Here is a 17,085-nt window from a genome sequence, read left to right as displayed (position 1 = left end):
AGGCAGAAGCAGTGACCTGGGCTTGCCAAGGGGGCAACAGCAGCACCTCCTGATGACTCTGATGTGAGCACAAATTGCAAAAGAAAATAGATATTCCTATATATGTGGACGTACGTGGCCTGAGGGACCCCCCACCTTTCCCATGGCTGGGGGGGTTCCGGAGCATCGCTGTGTTTCTGCTAACAAGAGCCATTATCTCACAAGGAGCAAAGAGGGAAGAGAACAGAGGGGCCAGAAATTAAATAAAAAATGAATATTTTATTAAAATTGATGGTTAAGAAGAGTTCATCCATGGTTTTGGCCACCAGTGGGAACAGCCCAACACCATTTCTACCAGCACGGAGGGCTCCAGCAGGACAGCGAGGGGAGGGGATGCCATCGCTCCCGCCGTCCTCTCCCAAAATACGGACACGATGGCTTCCTTGCAGCCGGAGCCGCTGCATTCCCCCCAACACCCCTCCAGCCCAATCCTACCGCCTCAGTACATATTAAAATGAGTTATGTGGGTCACCGTGTAAAAACAAACAGCGTGTAGATGCAGGCAAATAACAAAAGCAGAACTCGAGGAAAATTTATATCGCAGCCAGAAGACTAAGGAGGGAGCACGGAAAATGTCAGCCGCCTTATAATGCCACCCCGAAGGACCTCAGGGGGGTCTGGCAGGCCTCGTTAGTGCCTCAAAGTGCGCTGAGATCCTCCTATACACAAGCAAAATTAGTTACCGGCATCTTTCCTCTGGCAAAGTAATTGGTAGGGGTCTGCTTCACCCAGGATGAGTGATGCTCTGGGCAAAAAAAAAAAAATCACTTTTTTTTTTTGAGATTTGCTTTCCAAGCAGAGGTCCGGCTCACCAGCCACAGCCCCATCCTGCGCCCAGGTGACCTTCGACAACTGGAAATCCCCCAGTCTGGGTGTTTCTGGCAGCTCCACCATGGCCATGCCCAAGTTTGCTCCCGGCTGGTGGAGCAGCCCCCAACCCAGCCCCTGGGAACGGACCCTTCGCAGGTACAAGGGCTTTAGAGGCAGCCCGAGGGCTGTCCCTGTTCCTCCTTAGCTGGAAAATAATAATAAAGCCCATCCCCCTGTATTTTCGCAGGGTCTTGGCTCTGCACGACGAGGCCGGCCGTGGTCCCCGGTGCCTGGAGCAATGGCTGGAGAGGGGAGCTGGCCCCGCGCCTGGCTTCCACTGCAGATGCGCCAAATGCTGCGTGTCCTTCATCTGGCACATTTGAGCTGTAATTGCAACAGCCTGAACTACCACACGGTTTTATGTGCTGATATTTCATGACATTTTATGTACATAATCTGCATATGTTATTTTTAGCAAACTTTCTCCCTGGGACAGCCTCATGTGCACCACATCTTGTTTCCATGAGCATGTGCTGCAGTTGGGAGCGGTTTGGTTTTCTTTTTTTCTTTATTTTTTTTCTTTTCCCCCTGTCAAGACCAGGGTTTGAATTGCAGAAGCAACACAGACACCATAATATTTTTCTTTCTTTTCACGAGGCTGCTTTAGAGGGGAAAAAAAAAAATCCCCAAAAAGCAAAGGCTAGTAAGGTGGACCAGCTCCCATTTCCAGGCATTTCCTTGCTTGGGACACTCTGGGGTGAGTTACCATGACCCTCCAAAAGAAATAGCATCCTTCTTGGGTGGAAATAGCATTGTTCTTGGTGGAAATAGCATCATTCTTGGTGGTAATAGCATTATTCTTCATGGAAATAGCATTGTTCTTGGTGGAAATAGCATCGTTCTTGTGGAAATAGCATCATTCTTGATGGTAACAGCATCATTCTTGGCGGAAATAGCATCATTCTTGGGTATTTTGGGAGCAAGACAATTCTTTGGTCTTTGCTGGAAATTGCTGCGGCTTGCGGGGCTGCGGGCACGTGCAGGGCTGCAGTGAGCGCTGTGCTGTTGGGGGTTTTTTGAGGAACAAGCTGCATGCGTGTGTGGGAGATGCAGCTCTCGCTTGGAGACGCTCAGTCCCTTGGGGAGGAAAATCCCAAACTTTGAAACTTAGGTCTGCCTTAAATGTTTGGTGGGAGAAAATATTCCCTAAGAAAATGGTGTTTTGTCAAACTCAAAGCTTTTGTGGAAACTCACTGGTTGAAACACGAATGCTGGCCTCGGTAGGACACTTTCCCATGGTGGGGGTTGCCGATCCATGGAGGATGCGGTCCGTGTGGGGAGGACATGGTCCATGAGGGGGGGTCCATGCGAGCAGGATGGGGTCCACGTGGAGTGGAGGTGTCCATACGGGGCAGCAGCTCTGCAGTGGAGCGCAGCCGTGCCCAAGCCCATCGCACCGTTGATGCAGCGATGGCCCCTCCACCCGCGGAGCACCATCTGGAGATGGTCCCTGAAGGCACCAGCGATGTCCCGTGGGCTCCTCCAGAGCCTGAGCACCCTGAGCAGAGCTTGGCCAAGGCCTTTTAGAAAGGGGAAGGCTACTTCGTAAAACTGGCTTTTAGTTCAGAGGCTTTTTGAGTGCGACAGCTGACCGGGACCTCGAGGTTTCCATTTGTGCTGGACATGAGCAGCTCGTGGGCTTCACCGGCGGATGGCCGAGGTCTCTCCTCCAGTACGCAACCAGAAACTCGCTTCTGCTGCGCCGAACAACAGCTTCTCCCCCCGGCCCCGGTGCTGCCTGTCCCATCAGATAGAGAGAGTTTGTAAAACACAAGAGAACTTGTTTAAATTCGACGTCTTGCTTGGCCTCCCTCCTGACGACGCTGCAGCCGGTGCCCCGCGGCGGGAGGACCGACACGATTTGCAGCACCCATCCCGGCTCCTCCGCTCCCGTACATGCCAGACGTCCCCAGCTGGGACCCCCGGATCCGGGGGTGCAACGGGGACACGCGGTAACGCACAGAAAAGTGCAACGTCAAACGGCACCCGCTGCAAGCGGGCGTTGGGCACGAGCACTTCTGCCTGAGGTATCTGGGTCCCCGGTTAGAAGCTCTTCCCCAGCACTCGAAGCAATGAAACCTCTTTTTTTTCCGAGCCCTCGTTGTGTACTAATGAAGAAATGAAATAAACATTTGGTAACAAATCCAGCATATGGTTATTGTTTGCTGCAAGGACAGGGGAAAACATTACTCCATAACGCGGCGAAAAGGCTGCAGCTGCAATATTGCATTACAGCGCCGCGCTTTATTTAATAAAGGCTCGTCCTGCCAGCCTTAACGAAATTTTTCCTTCCCCCTGCCAGCCCTGAGAGGTGGTTTCGGTGCCTTCTGCCGCGATGGCCGCAGCGGGGTCGCATGTGCCCTTCGTTAGCCGAGGAATCTGCTTTCAATTCTGGCCCTTCAGATTGTATTTTCACAGCGACTCATTAGTCACCAAACGTTGACAAGCCGCTGTAAGTGTGCCATCTCCCTCATTGTTTATATGCAAGTGCAGCGACGACCATGATTTATTTAGGTTTTAATTAAAATTTGTGGATAGACCAGTGATTTTTAGCAGTGCCGTTTCTAATTTGTGGTTGCAGGGGGAAAACTTTTTTTTTAAAAAAAACCCAATAACCTTATAGCATTTACATTTTTAGAGTTACCTCGGGCGGTTATAACCTGCCGGTCTCCTGCCCCCCCAATTCCGCCACGCAGGGCAGCACCCGGCCCACGCACAACTCAACCAGGGGCTGCCTTTCAGATCCGGGAGAGCTGGAACAACACCTTCGGTTCTCACATCAAAGCGCACGCCTGGGATTACTATAAGCAGGTAAATCGATGTCCCGTGAGTTTCACAACACTGGATCGAGCCCCGAGCGGCTGCAGAATTGCAGCAATTTAAGGGCAGATGATATTTAATTGCACGCGCGGCATCACAGCGGTGCGGAGGAGGAGGATGGGTGACCCGGGGAGGTGGCTGAGCCCCGCGGTCCCCACGAGCAGGACGGGTGACTTGCTGTTTGAAAGCAGAAATCACTTAAAAAACGCTTTGGAGGGTGTGGGTCGCCCTCTCCAAAATAACCCGGGGTGCCCGGGCGCCTTCCCCACCATCAGCATCGTTCCTCCCCACGGAGCGTGGCCGCTGCCGTACGACCCGCAGCAATGGTAATTTATCTTACCGGTAACTTATTTATGACTCAAAACCACCGAGCAGGAGCGGAAAGACGAGGGGGTTGTGGAGGGTGCATTGGCAAAGCTTTGGGGGCATCGCTGTCCCCCCCGCGCCGTGTGGGACCCCCCCGAGTCACCTCCCCAGGCGAGGGGCAATGCGATGCTCTTGCTGGACAGAGATTTTCTTGCTGCTCATTGACATGGAGATGCGTTTTTATAAGGTGCAATAAAGCACTAAGAGACTAAACTCACGTCCCCCCCTGAATTATGAAAGTTAGGAGCCTTTCTTGGCCTAATACCATGGCTCAGAGAAATCCCTGCTATTACCTGATGTAAATATGTATTAATTAAAGCACTTTGGAAATGCAGAGTATTGACCTAACGGACCATAATGGCTCTTCTCGAGCAATTACAATCTATCATACAGCTACAGATTTCGGGAGGTATTTTTTTTCAGAGGCACGTTATTGACCCGAGGGCCCCGGGCGGTTTCCTCCCCTCACACAGACCCTTCCTGCCCCGGGGCTCGCATCCTTCCCGGGGAAATTGTTAGAGGGGGAGGCCCTAAATCCCTTAATTTTAATAGATACGACATATTTCATCCTGCGCCCTCCCTGCCGCGTACCTCCTCTCCTGCTCCCCATTGCCGAGGGCACTTTTGAGACTTCCCATCCACCTGCAGACCCTGGGAAACACCCAGAGCAAAATATTTATATATAAAAGAAAAACTTTGTGCTTTCCAGTGGTGGAAACCCTTCTCAAATAAAGCATTCGTCTCCCGAGACTTACACCTTCCAATTTAATTTTCCCTTAAATCAAACAGTGTATTAATCCCCAATAGAAAACACGTTCCAGTTGCACAAACAATATTTAAATGGTATAATACGGACATCTTTTATAAATACTTCTAACAAATCCTGAAAAAACCCGAATGTGTGGGCTATAATTAATAGAAATGCCAAGTGCCAGCTAACCAGGAAAACTCCAGCATCATAAATCTGCCCCGAGCTTTCTCACACATGCTGATGGATGGGGACTCGCAGCTTAAATATTTAACAATCAATAATTCAAATACCTATCCTACCCTATTAAATTTGTCACATTTACTTATAAATGCGACATCCAGCTGAAGTTTCTCTGAAAGTTTTGCGTCTTCCACCCAATAACAAAATGCAGCGGTTTGGAAGAAGAGCGTTTAGCTTTGGAAGGGACAAAACAGTGCTGCGTTACAAAATTTCGGTGGGGAAATAACGAACAATGGGGGGAAGAAAATTAAATGCCATATACCAAAATAGTTGGCTGCATCTCCTGCACCCTAATAGGTTTGGATAATGCAATGTGCAGGCAGGTGTTATGTCATATGAATCACATTTATAGGAACATTTTCCAATTTCTTCGCCGCCCAAGGCAGGGAGCTGCCGTTCATCCTCCGCAGATGAATATTTCTGTGGCACAGGGTGGGCTGCGGCCCCTGCCCGCGCATCGCCTCCTGTCCTGAGCAAATTGTGCGAAAAAACCCCAAACCCAGACAAAGGGGTGGGTTTGGGTCTGACCTGAACCGCAGCGACGCTTTGCTTTGCCCCGTGGGAGGGAGGATTGGGACAGAAATAAACGCATGCTGAGTCCAGCGCTAGCAAGTGAGAGGCCATTCACTGGATAATAATAATAATAATAATAATAACAACAATATTGGATCTAGCCATTTTGTAGCACCAGCAGACTGACTCCGTATTTCAAAGTTTTTTGGGAAAGTGGGGACAATTGCATGGATTATCAGGTGGCCCCTCTCCTCTCCAATGGCCTCGATAAAAATAACAACAACAGGGAAAGCTCCGCTCCGTTTCCATCCATCCAGAGGAACAGGAGGAGGCTCGGAGCATCCCGTTTGCCGCTGGAGACTTGGCCATGCCTCCAGTCACCTGCGGCAAGGAGGGTCCCTTTGCCCCCCGAGCATCATTTATTTTAAAGGAGCACCAAAACTGACCCGAAAGCTCATGGAACTCCTGGACCCAGATTTCTGGAAGGATTTAAAAAAATCCTGGAGCTGCCTATGGGCAAGGGAGGTGGGGGGTGCCAACCGTGGCCCCCCCGTCCCCGCTGGAGCGCGCCTGCGGGCCCGAGCGCGAGTTAGGGTGGCATAAATCTCCGTCGCAAATTTATTGCCATAATTTATCAGCTCATGTTGCTGAATGGCCAAGCAGTTAATTTTAAAATGAAGTGGTGCTATTTTCATTAATACCCTTGTGCTAACTACCTATCAAAACACGCAGAGGCAATTAATACCGTGTTGCTGAAGTACTGAACCAATAAATATTTCCAGTCTTGGCTTGTCTTCGGCAGATAAAAGACATCGGACGAACCTACCACCTTGGTAATACTCCCCAAGTCCTTCTCTTGTCGCATCATCAGGAACATTTACATTTAAGGAAGAGATTAAGTAGCCAGATCCGCCAGTAACAGGAATTTAAAAGGCCGTTGTTTCATGACATGTGAGTAATCCCTTTGGGATATCTGTGCAATAACAATAAGCCTGCGAGAAGATTGAAAATTTCTGAAGATTATATATCAGCAATACAAAAGCAATTTGGCACAGTCTGCATTTGGGGAAAGGCAGGCGAAAATGCCCAACGTGTCGAAATTCAGTATAAATACTTTGTCACCACCGCACTAGCTGCAACTCCATCACCCACCACGCCACGGAGCATCCTTTCGAGGGAAAAAAGGGCTTGCATGGGATATTTATGGCCAGAACAGGGTTTTCAGCCTGTATTTCTTCCAGCGATGAAAATCCAAATGAATGTAAATGAAACCTCACTACAAAAGGGAGAGCCGGGGCGGCAAGTTTCTCACCCGTGCACAGCAACGCGCACTTTTCCGCGGGCTTCGTGCCGTACAAATCTCCCTGTAAGCGCATCCCATCGCCTCTCCCTCCAAGGCAGAGCAGCAAAGGGCCTGCTTTTCTCTGCCTAAACACCACCCCGCACTTTTTCCACCCAAAGTTTTAAATTTTCTCTTAGCCGGCTATTGTGTATTCTTCTTGCGTCCCGAGCCGAGCTGACACATTTTGATAGCAATAAATAATAAATGGGATTTATTTCCTTAGATGCTGATGGAGACCTCTTCTTCCACAGCAAGAAAGAGAAAGCGAGAAAGAAAGAGTGAAAGAAAAGGAGTGAGAAAGCGGGAGACGGTGCCCAAGCCCCGGCTGCGGCCCCGTGGGTGCCTGCTCCCAGCCCGGCTTTCGCCCCGCGCGGGGCAGGGTCCGGCCGCCCTCCTGGAGCCCCTCCTGGTTCCTCCACAGCACTGAAACCCAGGGCAGCCTCAGCCAACGCCCTCGATAATAAAAGGTATAAATAAATAATAGTGAATGATTTTGTAGGGGGGGAGGCGAGGGGTGAGAGCGCGGGGGCAAGGGGACGAGTGTGAGGAAGGGGTAGCGTTAAGGAGCTGTCGGAGAGCGCAGCATCGGCTGCGGACAGTCAGGCGATGGGGAGAAACCTTCCCTGTGTAGCGTAATTGCACCTTTTTTTTTTTTTTTAAAGCATATTTTAATTTTTCTGTGTGTATTCGTGCAGCAATGTGCACGGGTGGGTGCCTGTCCCTCCCTCCCATCCCTGCACCCCCGGCTCGGAGGAAGCATCCAGCTCTCGCTGCCCCGCCGGGCAGGCTGACCCACGCCTGGGCTCGTTTCCAAGCCAAAGGGCCGCCACCACCAGTTGGGCTCATTTTTGCTTCCTTGAGATGAGTTTTCTGCCCAAAAGCGGGAGCCCTGCCCTCCTTCTCCAACCCCCCCCTCTTCCCGGAGCTCACAGGGGTTTTCTGCGAGGACAGATTTGGCTTTTCCTTAATGTCTAGTCCCCTTCTTGAGAAAAGAAAAAAGCTCAGTTGAATGGGCACCAACCTGTCCTCAGCTGCTACAAGGTGCACGGGTGCCACGTCCGAAGCAGCGACCAGGAGGCGGCAAGGGGCACAGCGAGGACGGTGACATTAGAGCTGTGCCCAGCCCAAACCCCCCGTCCTGGCCTTGTAGGTTAAACCGAAACTGCGCGGAGGTGCGAGAAAGGAAATACCAGTGGTTTATGAGTGTCGGGCAACTGTTTGTTAGAAAACACTCATTTCCCCCCAAATAAAATGGAAGAGCTGGTATTGCAGCTGGTGCTGCCCTGGGAAAGGCTGGGTGTCACGGTGGCCCCCGTCTCCTGTCCCCCAAGGCCACGCAGCAGAGCTCTCCTCAGCCTCAGTGTCGGCTTTGGAGTAGAAAACAGGCAGAATGGCTTAAATGCAAAAAAGTCCTTTCCGCGACTATTAATTTCTGCTCCTATCTTTTAAGAAAAAGGTGTTGCAGAGTGAAAAACTTCGAAGACAACTTTAAAGGTTGTAAAGAAACCTATTTTCTTCCTGTCCCCCACCTACAGAAGCCTCGCAGAGAGGTGCAGTACAGCCGGGGGCTGCGCGGGGCAGCTCTGCACGGCCAACTGCGACAGAGACGGCCAAAGAAGTGGCCAACATCTGGGGTTCTTCAGAGATGCGGTAATATTTTTGAAGTTTAGCTACATTTAAAGATATATTGTAGCATTCGCAGAATTAATTAATCTCCTCAGCCTTTACTAGATGTGCTTCGTGTCTCTACTTTGCGCGATTTAATCCGCAGAGGTTTGCTGAAGATTAATCCGTTATCGTGCGAGGAATGATTTTGTGTTGACGGGACACCGACAGCACGGGAAAGTACGGCTGACGGGATGACAGTGACTCGATTTAACCAAATAGCCCCGTGATTTGGGATGAAGCTACTGCCTGGGAAGCCCCAAACCTTGCCCAGGTCAGCGGGCCAGCGCCGGCCCCAGCGCCGCGCACCCAGAACGCTCAACGCCGATGCCCGCAGCCCTACGGCCGCGACCCCCCCGTGCCCAGCTGAAAGTAAATAACAACACAGCCTGTTAGCATTAGCAATTTTTTATTTTCCTTTTTTGTTGCATAGGAAATGCAGTACTTGCTTCCAGTAATTGTATTGTAATGTGAGAAGGTGGTAGCACTAATGGTTGAATACAAGAGTTAAACTAATCCACACCAGCTCAAAAAACCTGCGGAGACTTAGTTGAATAAGAATGGATGCCCACAGTGATTCTCAACCAATTACAATTTTTTTCACAGAACACAGTAAAACTAAAATGGTAACTATGAGAGTCAATACAAGTATACTAGAGGCACGAGGGGCCTGACTCATAAAAAAAATGAACACGACATGGTATTAACACGGGTGTCAAGTGAATTTGCAGCAGATCTTTCACACGGCCGGTGGAAATTTTAGCGCCCCGAATTTCAAATTGACGCTGAGGGACTTGGCTGGGCCAGTCTCAGGCAGCAGGGCAGGGCCAGGTCAGAGCTCAGCCGCGCGGAGAAACCGCACAGCCTGCCAAAATGGAGATTTCTCCTTGATTGTATTTCCAAAGCAAAGAATTTTGCAGACCTTTCCCCAAGGCAGCAGTCGCAGCCGGGCGCAGGGCGCCGGCAGCAAGAACAAGCGGCGGCAGCGGCAGATGCCAAGCCGGGCACTCTCTTCCTACCATGCTCCGTCTAGAAACTCATCTTCTTTTTTTTTTTTCCCCCCCCCTCATATTAATTTGTGGATGCAGATAAAAAGTGTGTGGGGGGATTTCACCCAACACAATTGTTTTTGTTCATGCTCGAGCATAGAAGATTAACTAAGTGGAAAATAGTCTTCCCTAAAAAAAAAAAAAAGCGTACAAAGTACAAAAGTTCAGACTGTGTACAAGCGTTTGCCTTGACGAAGGTTTTTTCGCTAGAGCTGAGAGGTAGCGATCTTAGCGTCATTTTTTTCCCGGTACGGACAAGATCTCGTTTGTAACCGAGCAGCCTCGTACCGCCGCGTTACAGACCCCTGGCATCGGCCAGAGCGCGGCACGGAGTCGTCCTCTCCCCTGTCTCCCCCGTTTCTCCCGCCAGCCTGCGCCTCTGGGGTGTCGGAGCATGGTCCTGCGCCGCCTCCGCGGCCCCTTCCCATCGAGTCCCGTTCTCCGGTGGGGTTAGGGGAGGCGGAGAGGGGAAGGGGAGGGAGAGGAAAGCCAGCGGGCGCGCGTGCCGAGGAAAGCGGGGCTCGCCAAAGCGTGCGCTGGGAAAGAAAGCCATCCTCAATTTGGACGAGAAAAGCCCACCAGCCTCCCGTGTTAATAGCAAAGGAGCTTTTATGAATCGGGCCCAAAGTTTGTACAGAGTTTGTCTGAAGAAAAATATTGCAACTGTGCATGAAACTAAACAACCACATGAGGTTTTTTTTTTCTTTTTTTCTTTTTTTTTTTTTTAAAGGGTTTTTTTCTTTCTATATGAGGAAGTCTGGTGTGAAGAAGGGTCAAGCATGGGTACCTGGTTAACCGCTGCCCATTAAGAAATCTCTCGCAACGTGAGCTCAATCTCGTTTGTGGGTTTAAAGGACTGTCCCTTAAATTTGAACTTTATGCACCTGTTCTTCAGAGCAAGCTCTCTGAATTCTTAGGGTAGCTTTTCGAGACGAAAATCTTACCAGGCACGGATTTCTGGTCTCAAACACCATGTCCTGCCCTCTAGGGAAAAAAAAAAAAAAAAAAAAAAAAAGAAAAGAAAAGAAAAGGAAAAAAAAAGAAAAAAAAGAAAAAAAACCCAAAACACAAGTAATACTGAATTTAAGTAAATGTATACCTCCAAAATACTGAAAACACCCCAAATCAAGAAAAGACAGAATTTGCGTTCTCAGTGAAATATCTTTAAACCTATCTGACAAGAACCAAGTCAGAAAAAAAGACTAACATAACTTTGAGTAATATTCATACAGCTACTAAGCATTATGGAATAGCATGCATTAATATTGTACGGTTATTTTACATCACCTATATCAGAAGGTTCTGACAGACAGCGAAGGCTACCGGTGTAGAAAAATCTTACTTCAGAAGAGCAATATAATACAGATTTCACAGGCACTACATTTTAATATATCAGGTATTATGCTGGTTTTCTTATAATTCTTTCTGTCCTAAAGCTGGCATTATAACAATGACCGAAAAGGCAAGGATCGAAGTAAACGGAAAGTAGATACCAAAGTTGATATATTCTTTTCTTTTTTTTTTCAGATAGATTAGTGCATAGTTTTCATGCAGATAAACACTGCTATGCATTTACATTGTTGGAAAGCAGAGTGAATTGAGCCCAAGTTGTCACATTTTTGTAAATCATTTTGCCAGCCTGTAATAGCACCATGTAATGGATTTGCATTAAACATTAAATTGATTTCAGAATTGGTGACACAGTATTCACTACAGTTAAGTGCTATGGAATAGCTTCAATGTTACCTGCTATATATCAAAGCAATTTTCATCCCACTGCTTTTTTATTGGAAAAAATAAAAGGAAAATGTACTCGATACTAATTAGACTATTGCGCAGCCTTGGACTTGATGATGGCATAGCTGGGTTTACTGTCAAACAGTAATACATGCATTGACTTCAAGACAAAATTGGCATTGTAAGCTTGATTTAATGAAAATCCTGCCTAGCAGGCAGTGTTAACTTCACAAGACCTGCCTCCGACAGACCTCATGAGGTTTATTTTGTTATTTATTTATTGTTTAGGTGCCATTGAAGCTCTCCTTACATTGTCATGCCGGTTATGGTTTTAATTTTGTTCGATGGAGGCCTTCTACCAAAAAAAAAAAAAAAAAAAAAAAGATATTTCCAGAGACACAATGCAAAGTACAATATTAACTGACATTCTTAAAAAAAAATTCACCACAAGGAAAAAAAAACTGTTTTAGGCTATGTATCTGGGTTTTTTTGTATTTTTGTACAGTAAATATTTTATAACACTGTTACTACAAAGCTGCAAATATACGGAACAAAGAGAACTAGAGAAAGAAAAAAAAAATGTTAGAGGGATTTTGCATATTCCTGTGGGCTGACTGAATACTGTGGAGTTGAGAAAACTTGGTGTTTCTTTTCCCCTTCGACCTTAAGGGGAGGGGGAACAAGCAACAGAGACAAAGTGTACCATGGCTGCCTAAACTCGAAGCCCGAAAGTTTTTATTATAAAGGAAGAAGAATAAATAATAATGGCATTGCTGGGGTGTGCGGCATGATAAAAGCAAGTGCCCTCGCTCGAAAAAAAGAGGAAAAAAGAAAGGAATTAACTTGAGAAAAAGTCAATTCGCGCTAAGCCAGTTCTAGGGCTTTAAATTTGGATGGGTGGGGGGGTGGATACAGGTCAGAGTATTTGTGCGTCTGACGGTTTCTGGAGAGAAGGAGACGGGGAGAAAAAAGTTGTTCGCGAGACTCCAAAAGGCCGGCCGGAGCGACTCGGAGGGGAGCGGGAACGTAACCCGACGCGGAGTCGGGGGCTCCGGCCGCCGGCCCGACTCCTGCCCGCAGCCCGCACACCCCAGCGGGACCCCTCCTGCTCGGCTCCCCACTCCTGGCTTGACTCGGAGGACTAAAACACTGTTTGTTCTCTACACCTGCACAGAACGGAACTGCTGGGTTTTCTGCGTGAGAGTAAGGTGAACGAAAATTTAATTTAGTGTGTAATACTTTACAACCCCTGTTGGTTAACACCCTTGACCGCCTACCTAATGTTTTAAAGCCTTTAAAACATTTTTTTTTCTCGCAATTCTGCTCAGAGTTCCCTAACTTTAGCGTCATCAAACTTAATATGACAAAATACCTTCAAAAATACAGCATACCTGTAATGTCCATTTACAATGGTTCTTCAGTAGCCTATACTTCTCAAGCATAGGAATATGCTATACCATTGAGAGAAGAAAAATAACTGTATTTAAATACATACAAAAAGGAAACGGGAAAGTTTTTAACTTAAATCCAGTTCCCAAAGGAAAAAAAAAAAAAAAAAAGCAATTCTATGAACGCTGCCTTTATAACGAACAATCAGAAATTCCACTAAGCTAATTTGACAGAAATTTTTCCTCATTTAAACAACATTACAAAAGTCCTGCATTATAAAATAGGGTAGAATAAATCAGTGTAATCAATAAAACTATACAACATACAAATTACATATCTTCTGAGTGGGCAGTTTAATTCTCTCTCTTTGCAGCCATGACTACAACATGCTCACTAAAAACAACTAACTGCCCAAACTATTGCTTAGTTTGTTTTGTTTAAAAAAGGGTGCAATTTTATTGTATATACAACCAATTTACTGGTAATACCTTGTCTCATAGCAAGGTTCTGACAAAATGTTTGTCTAGGCTTTTTTCCCTTCACTGTGAAGCACTGAAAGCTGCTATTTTTTTTTTTAGTGCACATATGTCTTAATAAAGTAATGCCCAGCTAAGTGCTATAGGGAAGGCAAAGGATGCTGGCTAGAGGATGTGATACCATATACTAACAATCACACAATACAATAGAGCAAAATGACTACTCAACCACTTATCAGACACATATGAAAATCCAAAACATTTTATTTTTTCCTTAAATAGAGAATAACCAGTAAACAATTTTCAGAACTTGGAAGTTTAAAAACGTGCATATAAAAATGGGCATTATATACTTTTATTGAATGTGGATTGATTGCAGTCTGCTAATAAAAATGGGTGTGGGATCTGAAGAAAAAGGAAGTTTTTTTTTTTTTTAAGGCTTGCTTGTGAAAGGAACAGTTGTAAAACAAAAATTGCTTGAAGCAGGGTTCAGCTTAGTGCTTCACAGTTTGACTGCTTCTCTAAGAAGAGCCCTTCCTGCATGTGCATTCAAAATCACAAAAGTACAAAGACAAACACCTAAAACACACTGCGTCAAGTGCAGCACCAACTTTGGTCAAATAAAAAAAAATTAAAAGAAAAATTAATAATTGCTAAGCTTTTCTACATGATATAAGCAGGTATTGCATATTTTCATATATCTGGGAGAAAACAAAACAAAAAGGAAGACTCCAAATAAAATGTAAAATGCAGCAACATCCAAAAATACTGATAATCTAGCATCTACAGATCTCAGAATAGCACTGCCACTGACCATACAGGACAATAAACACTACTCCTATCTGCGGAACAACTAACATCCTATTTAATTCTAGATGTTGAAACTGACAATGGCTGACATAAAAGTCACATTTACAAAAAGTGTCTCCAAATGCTTGACTAGGGAAAAACCCCTTTCAATATAGGAACATGTGCAACAATTCCACAAATAATCGCTATCCAGGGCAAGGCACATTGATATGGAATTTTTTTTTTTGTTTCGTGCAAATTAAGAAAACAAAACAAAACATTGTTTCAGGGAAAAGATGAGGAGCAAAGTGTCTTCCCAAGAATTTCAGTTACTTGATTGTATAGGACAGTAGTAGAAACCCTTCTGAAGGGTCGAACAAACATAGTTTAAAGGCAAGTGCCTGGAATAGGGATTACAATATTGTGTCTTAATGCACTCTACTTTACCCTACATTAACTATATAAAAATTAGTTACTAACACTAGAACATGCAGAGACTTTCTCTGATTAGCTGGACTTGCCAACCAGAACGTATATATATGTATAGTATAGGAAACCTTCTTAAAGTTGCATGTGAAGCAAAGGGGTGCTCCGCTGTCTGATAGAAAAAATCACTTGCACTCTTTTTTTTTTCTTTTTTTTTCCTTTTTTTTGTACATAAGATACAGGACGTTTGGGGTCCAAACTTTTTTTGTGTTTTTTTTTTTTTTCTTTTTTTCTTCTTCAGCAAGTGCCCTTGCTTTGAACTGGCATAAGTTGTAAGATCAGCATCATTCGTTTCTGTAATGTTTTCTTCGCAGTCCAGAAAATGTACCAGTTCAGGGACACAAAGGTGTTTTACTTTCTGGACCGTTCTCTCTTATTCCCAAGGTGTTTGAGAACTGATAAACCCTATATTGCCGGAAACACGTAAAATTTGTCAGAATTGGCATAATCCATTATAGTGACTTTTAGCTTATAAAATTAACAGATATTATGATTTCATTTTAGTTATGTGCTTTGATAACAGAAAATGATTAATTAGCATTTAATGTAGTTAACATATTGTGGTAAAAGCACCATTAGATTTGTTTTTTTTTTTTTTTAATTTTCCTTCAGTTTTAAAGGGATACAAGTTCAACAATAAAAAACATAAAAAGCAAAAATAGCTCCCCTTTTTCTTGCAAGGCTGTTTTTTACCCCAATAATTTAGAGTCCTGGGGTGGAAGGACTTGGAAAACAAAAATAGAATTTTCAACAATCTCTATCTTACAAAGATATTTAGCTATCCAATGAAATTGCACTTTACTCAATTCAAAATTCGATTGTTTTGATTGATTCCTGTCAGTTTCTGTCAAAACAGACCAACTTCCCCATTTCTGCGTGAATTTTTGTGTAATTGTTGAAAATTGTTGAAAAATGTTTTTTTTTTAAATGTAAGTGCAGCATTTCAAACTTTTTTTCTTTTTTTTTCTTTTTTTTTTTTAGTGAATAGTAGTAGTTCGATGTTTTAAATCGCTCTGCAATTGAGTGGAAAAAAATTGTTGACAATGCTCTTATGGTTCATGTTACGTATCTAAGTGCCAACTGTAAAAAAAAAAAAAAAACAAAAAAAAAACCCCAACAAAAAAAAAAACCTGCAATTTTTTTTCCGATATGTTACAGAAAAACATGCTCTATGTCTGTCCGGTAAGTTATATATTGCAGAATTCAGCTACTACAAAAGTTATAGTTTAAGTGTGTTTCATGATTTCTCAAGAAGTCTCACACCTGTATGGGAAAAATCGATGAGGATACTGTAAAACAGTTAGGCTCCATATGGAAAGTGTGTTACAACAGCGAGTTGGTAAGCAGCAGCAGAGGCTAGTTCTACTCAGTGTCACCTAACGCTTACACTACCAATGAAACACTTCAAAAGTTATGAAGCCCAACCATTTCCAGCACCATATGAGAAATTACAACAGTCCTAAGTTGTCTAAAAAAAAAAAAAAAAAAAAATAAAATCTCGAAAAAGTTACGGCCTTTGCCATTCAACCATAACGTTTGCCATTTCCATGTACTAGTTTGCTGTCGGTGTCTGCTCGCCTCCCCTTCCGCCGATGTGAAGTCGCTGCGCTGCGTTGCTGCTGCTTCCGTGTTACAGAGGTGGGAAGGGGTCTGGTGGTCTGTCCGGTGGGTGGTGGGAAGCGGAGACTTTTATCCCAGGTACCAGGACTGCAAAAGAGAGAGGAGAAGCGTCAGCCCCGCCGCCCGCTTTCCCTGCTTCCCGAAGGGCTCCGGGCATCGCCGCCAGCCTCCTCCGCCAAGAGGGGGGCTAATTGAGACCGTGACGAATCGACCTAATTACAAAGCTTAATTAAAAATACTGTACGAATCAATATATTTTTTTTTTTCCGCCGACAGTCGCTGGACATAGCTACAGATGAACGCGGGGGTCATGTCACGTTACAAGTTATCAATCTTTTTAATAGATTATGGCTTGAAGATCCCTCCAGTTCACTTTTGTCTAATCCCCTGAAAAGGCGATACACATTCGCCTCTCTGTGCCATTTATCACCCTGCAGTCGGGGTTTTCTTGGGTATTTAGGCATGTGCCAGCATAAGCATCTGTTGCTTTATACTGCCCTGCTTCAACTGTCTCGCTGGAACAGATGCACAGAAATTCAACAACAGGGCTGTTTTCTTAGGAGAAATGTGGATCGCTAGAAAAAAGCCAGGATAAAGCAAATCTGGGGGAAAGTGGATCGGCGAAAAGGTCCCGTATCTCTGGCCGTGCTTGCGTTTCAAAGCAAAAGGTGGACCTCAACTAATAGCTTTCCTTTGGGAAAATCGGGTTTTTTTTCCCCTTCCTCCCCCCAAAGGGAGGGAATTCCCTGGGATTTCAGCTCCGCAACAATGCCACCCTTAACCCAACCGCGCAGATGCCCAGAGCACAGAAAGCAATTTCGCTCCTCGATAGGAAAATAAACACCGTCGGAAAGCTGGAGTGGGCTCTGCTGGAGTCGGGGCAGTGCCACCGCACCGGGGAGACCCGACTCGGCCCCGGCGAGGTCAGACCAA

General features: G+C 45.6%; 1 protein-coding gene across 14 annotated transcripts in view; it reads right to left on the bottom strand.

Annotated features, from left to right (window-relative positions):
* Positions 1-8,998: 8,998 nt before the first annotated feature.
* Positions 8,999-17,085, bottom strand: part of NFIA (nuclear factor I A) — a 360,756-nt gene continuing 352,669 nt past the window's right edge. For all 14 annotated transcript variants that reach the window (XM_052802068.1, XM_052802069.1, XM_052802072.1 and 11 more), the window contains one exon: positions 8,999-16,239. In XM_052802068.1, the coding sequence (XP_052658028.1) occupies positions 16,222-16,239 (18 nt within the window). In that variant the 3' untranslated portion in view covers positions 8,999-16,221. The remainder of the gene's footprint in view (positions 16,240-17,085) is intronic.

This window comes from Harpia harpyja, chromosome 11 (genome assembly GCF_026419915.1).
Source record: "Harpia harpyja isolate bHarHar1 chromosome 11, bHarHar1 primary haplotype, whole genome shotgun sequence".
Lineage (NCBI taxonomy): Eukaryota > Metazoa > Chordata > Aves > Accipitriformes > Accipitridae > Harpia > Harpia harpyja.
This window is presented reverse-complemented; position numbering and strand designations above follow the sequence as displayed.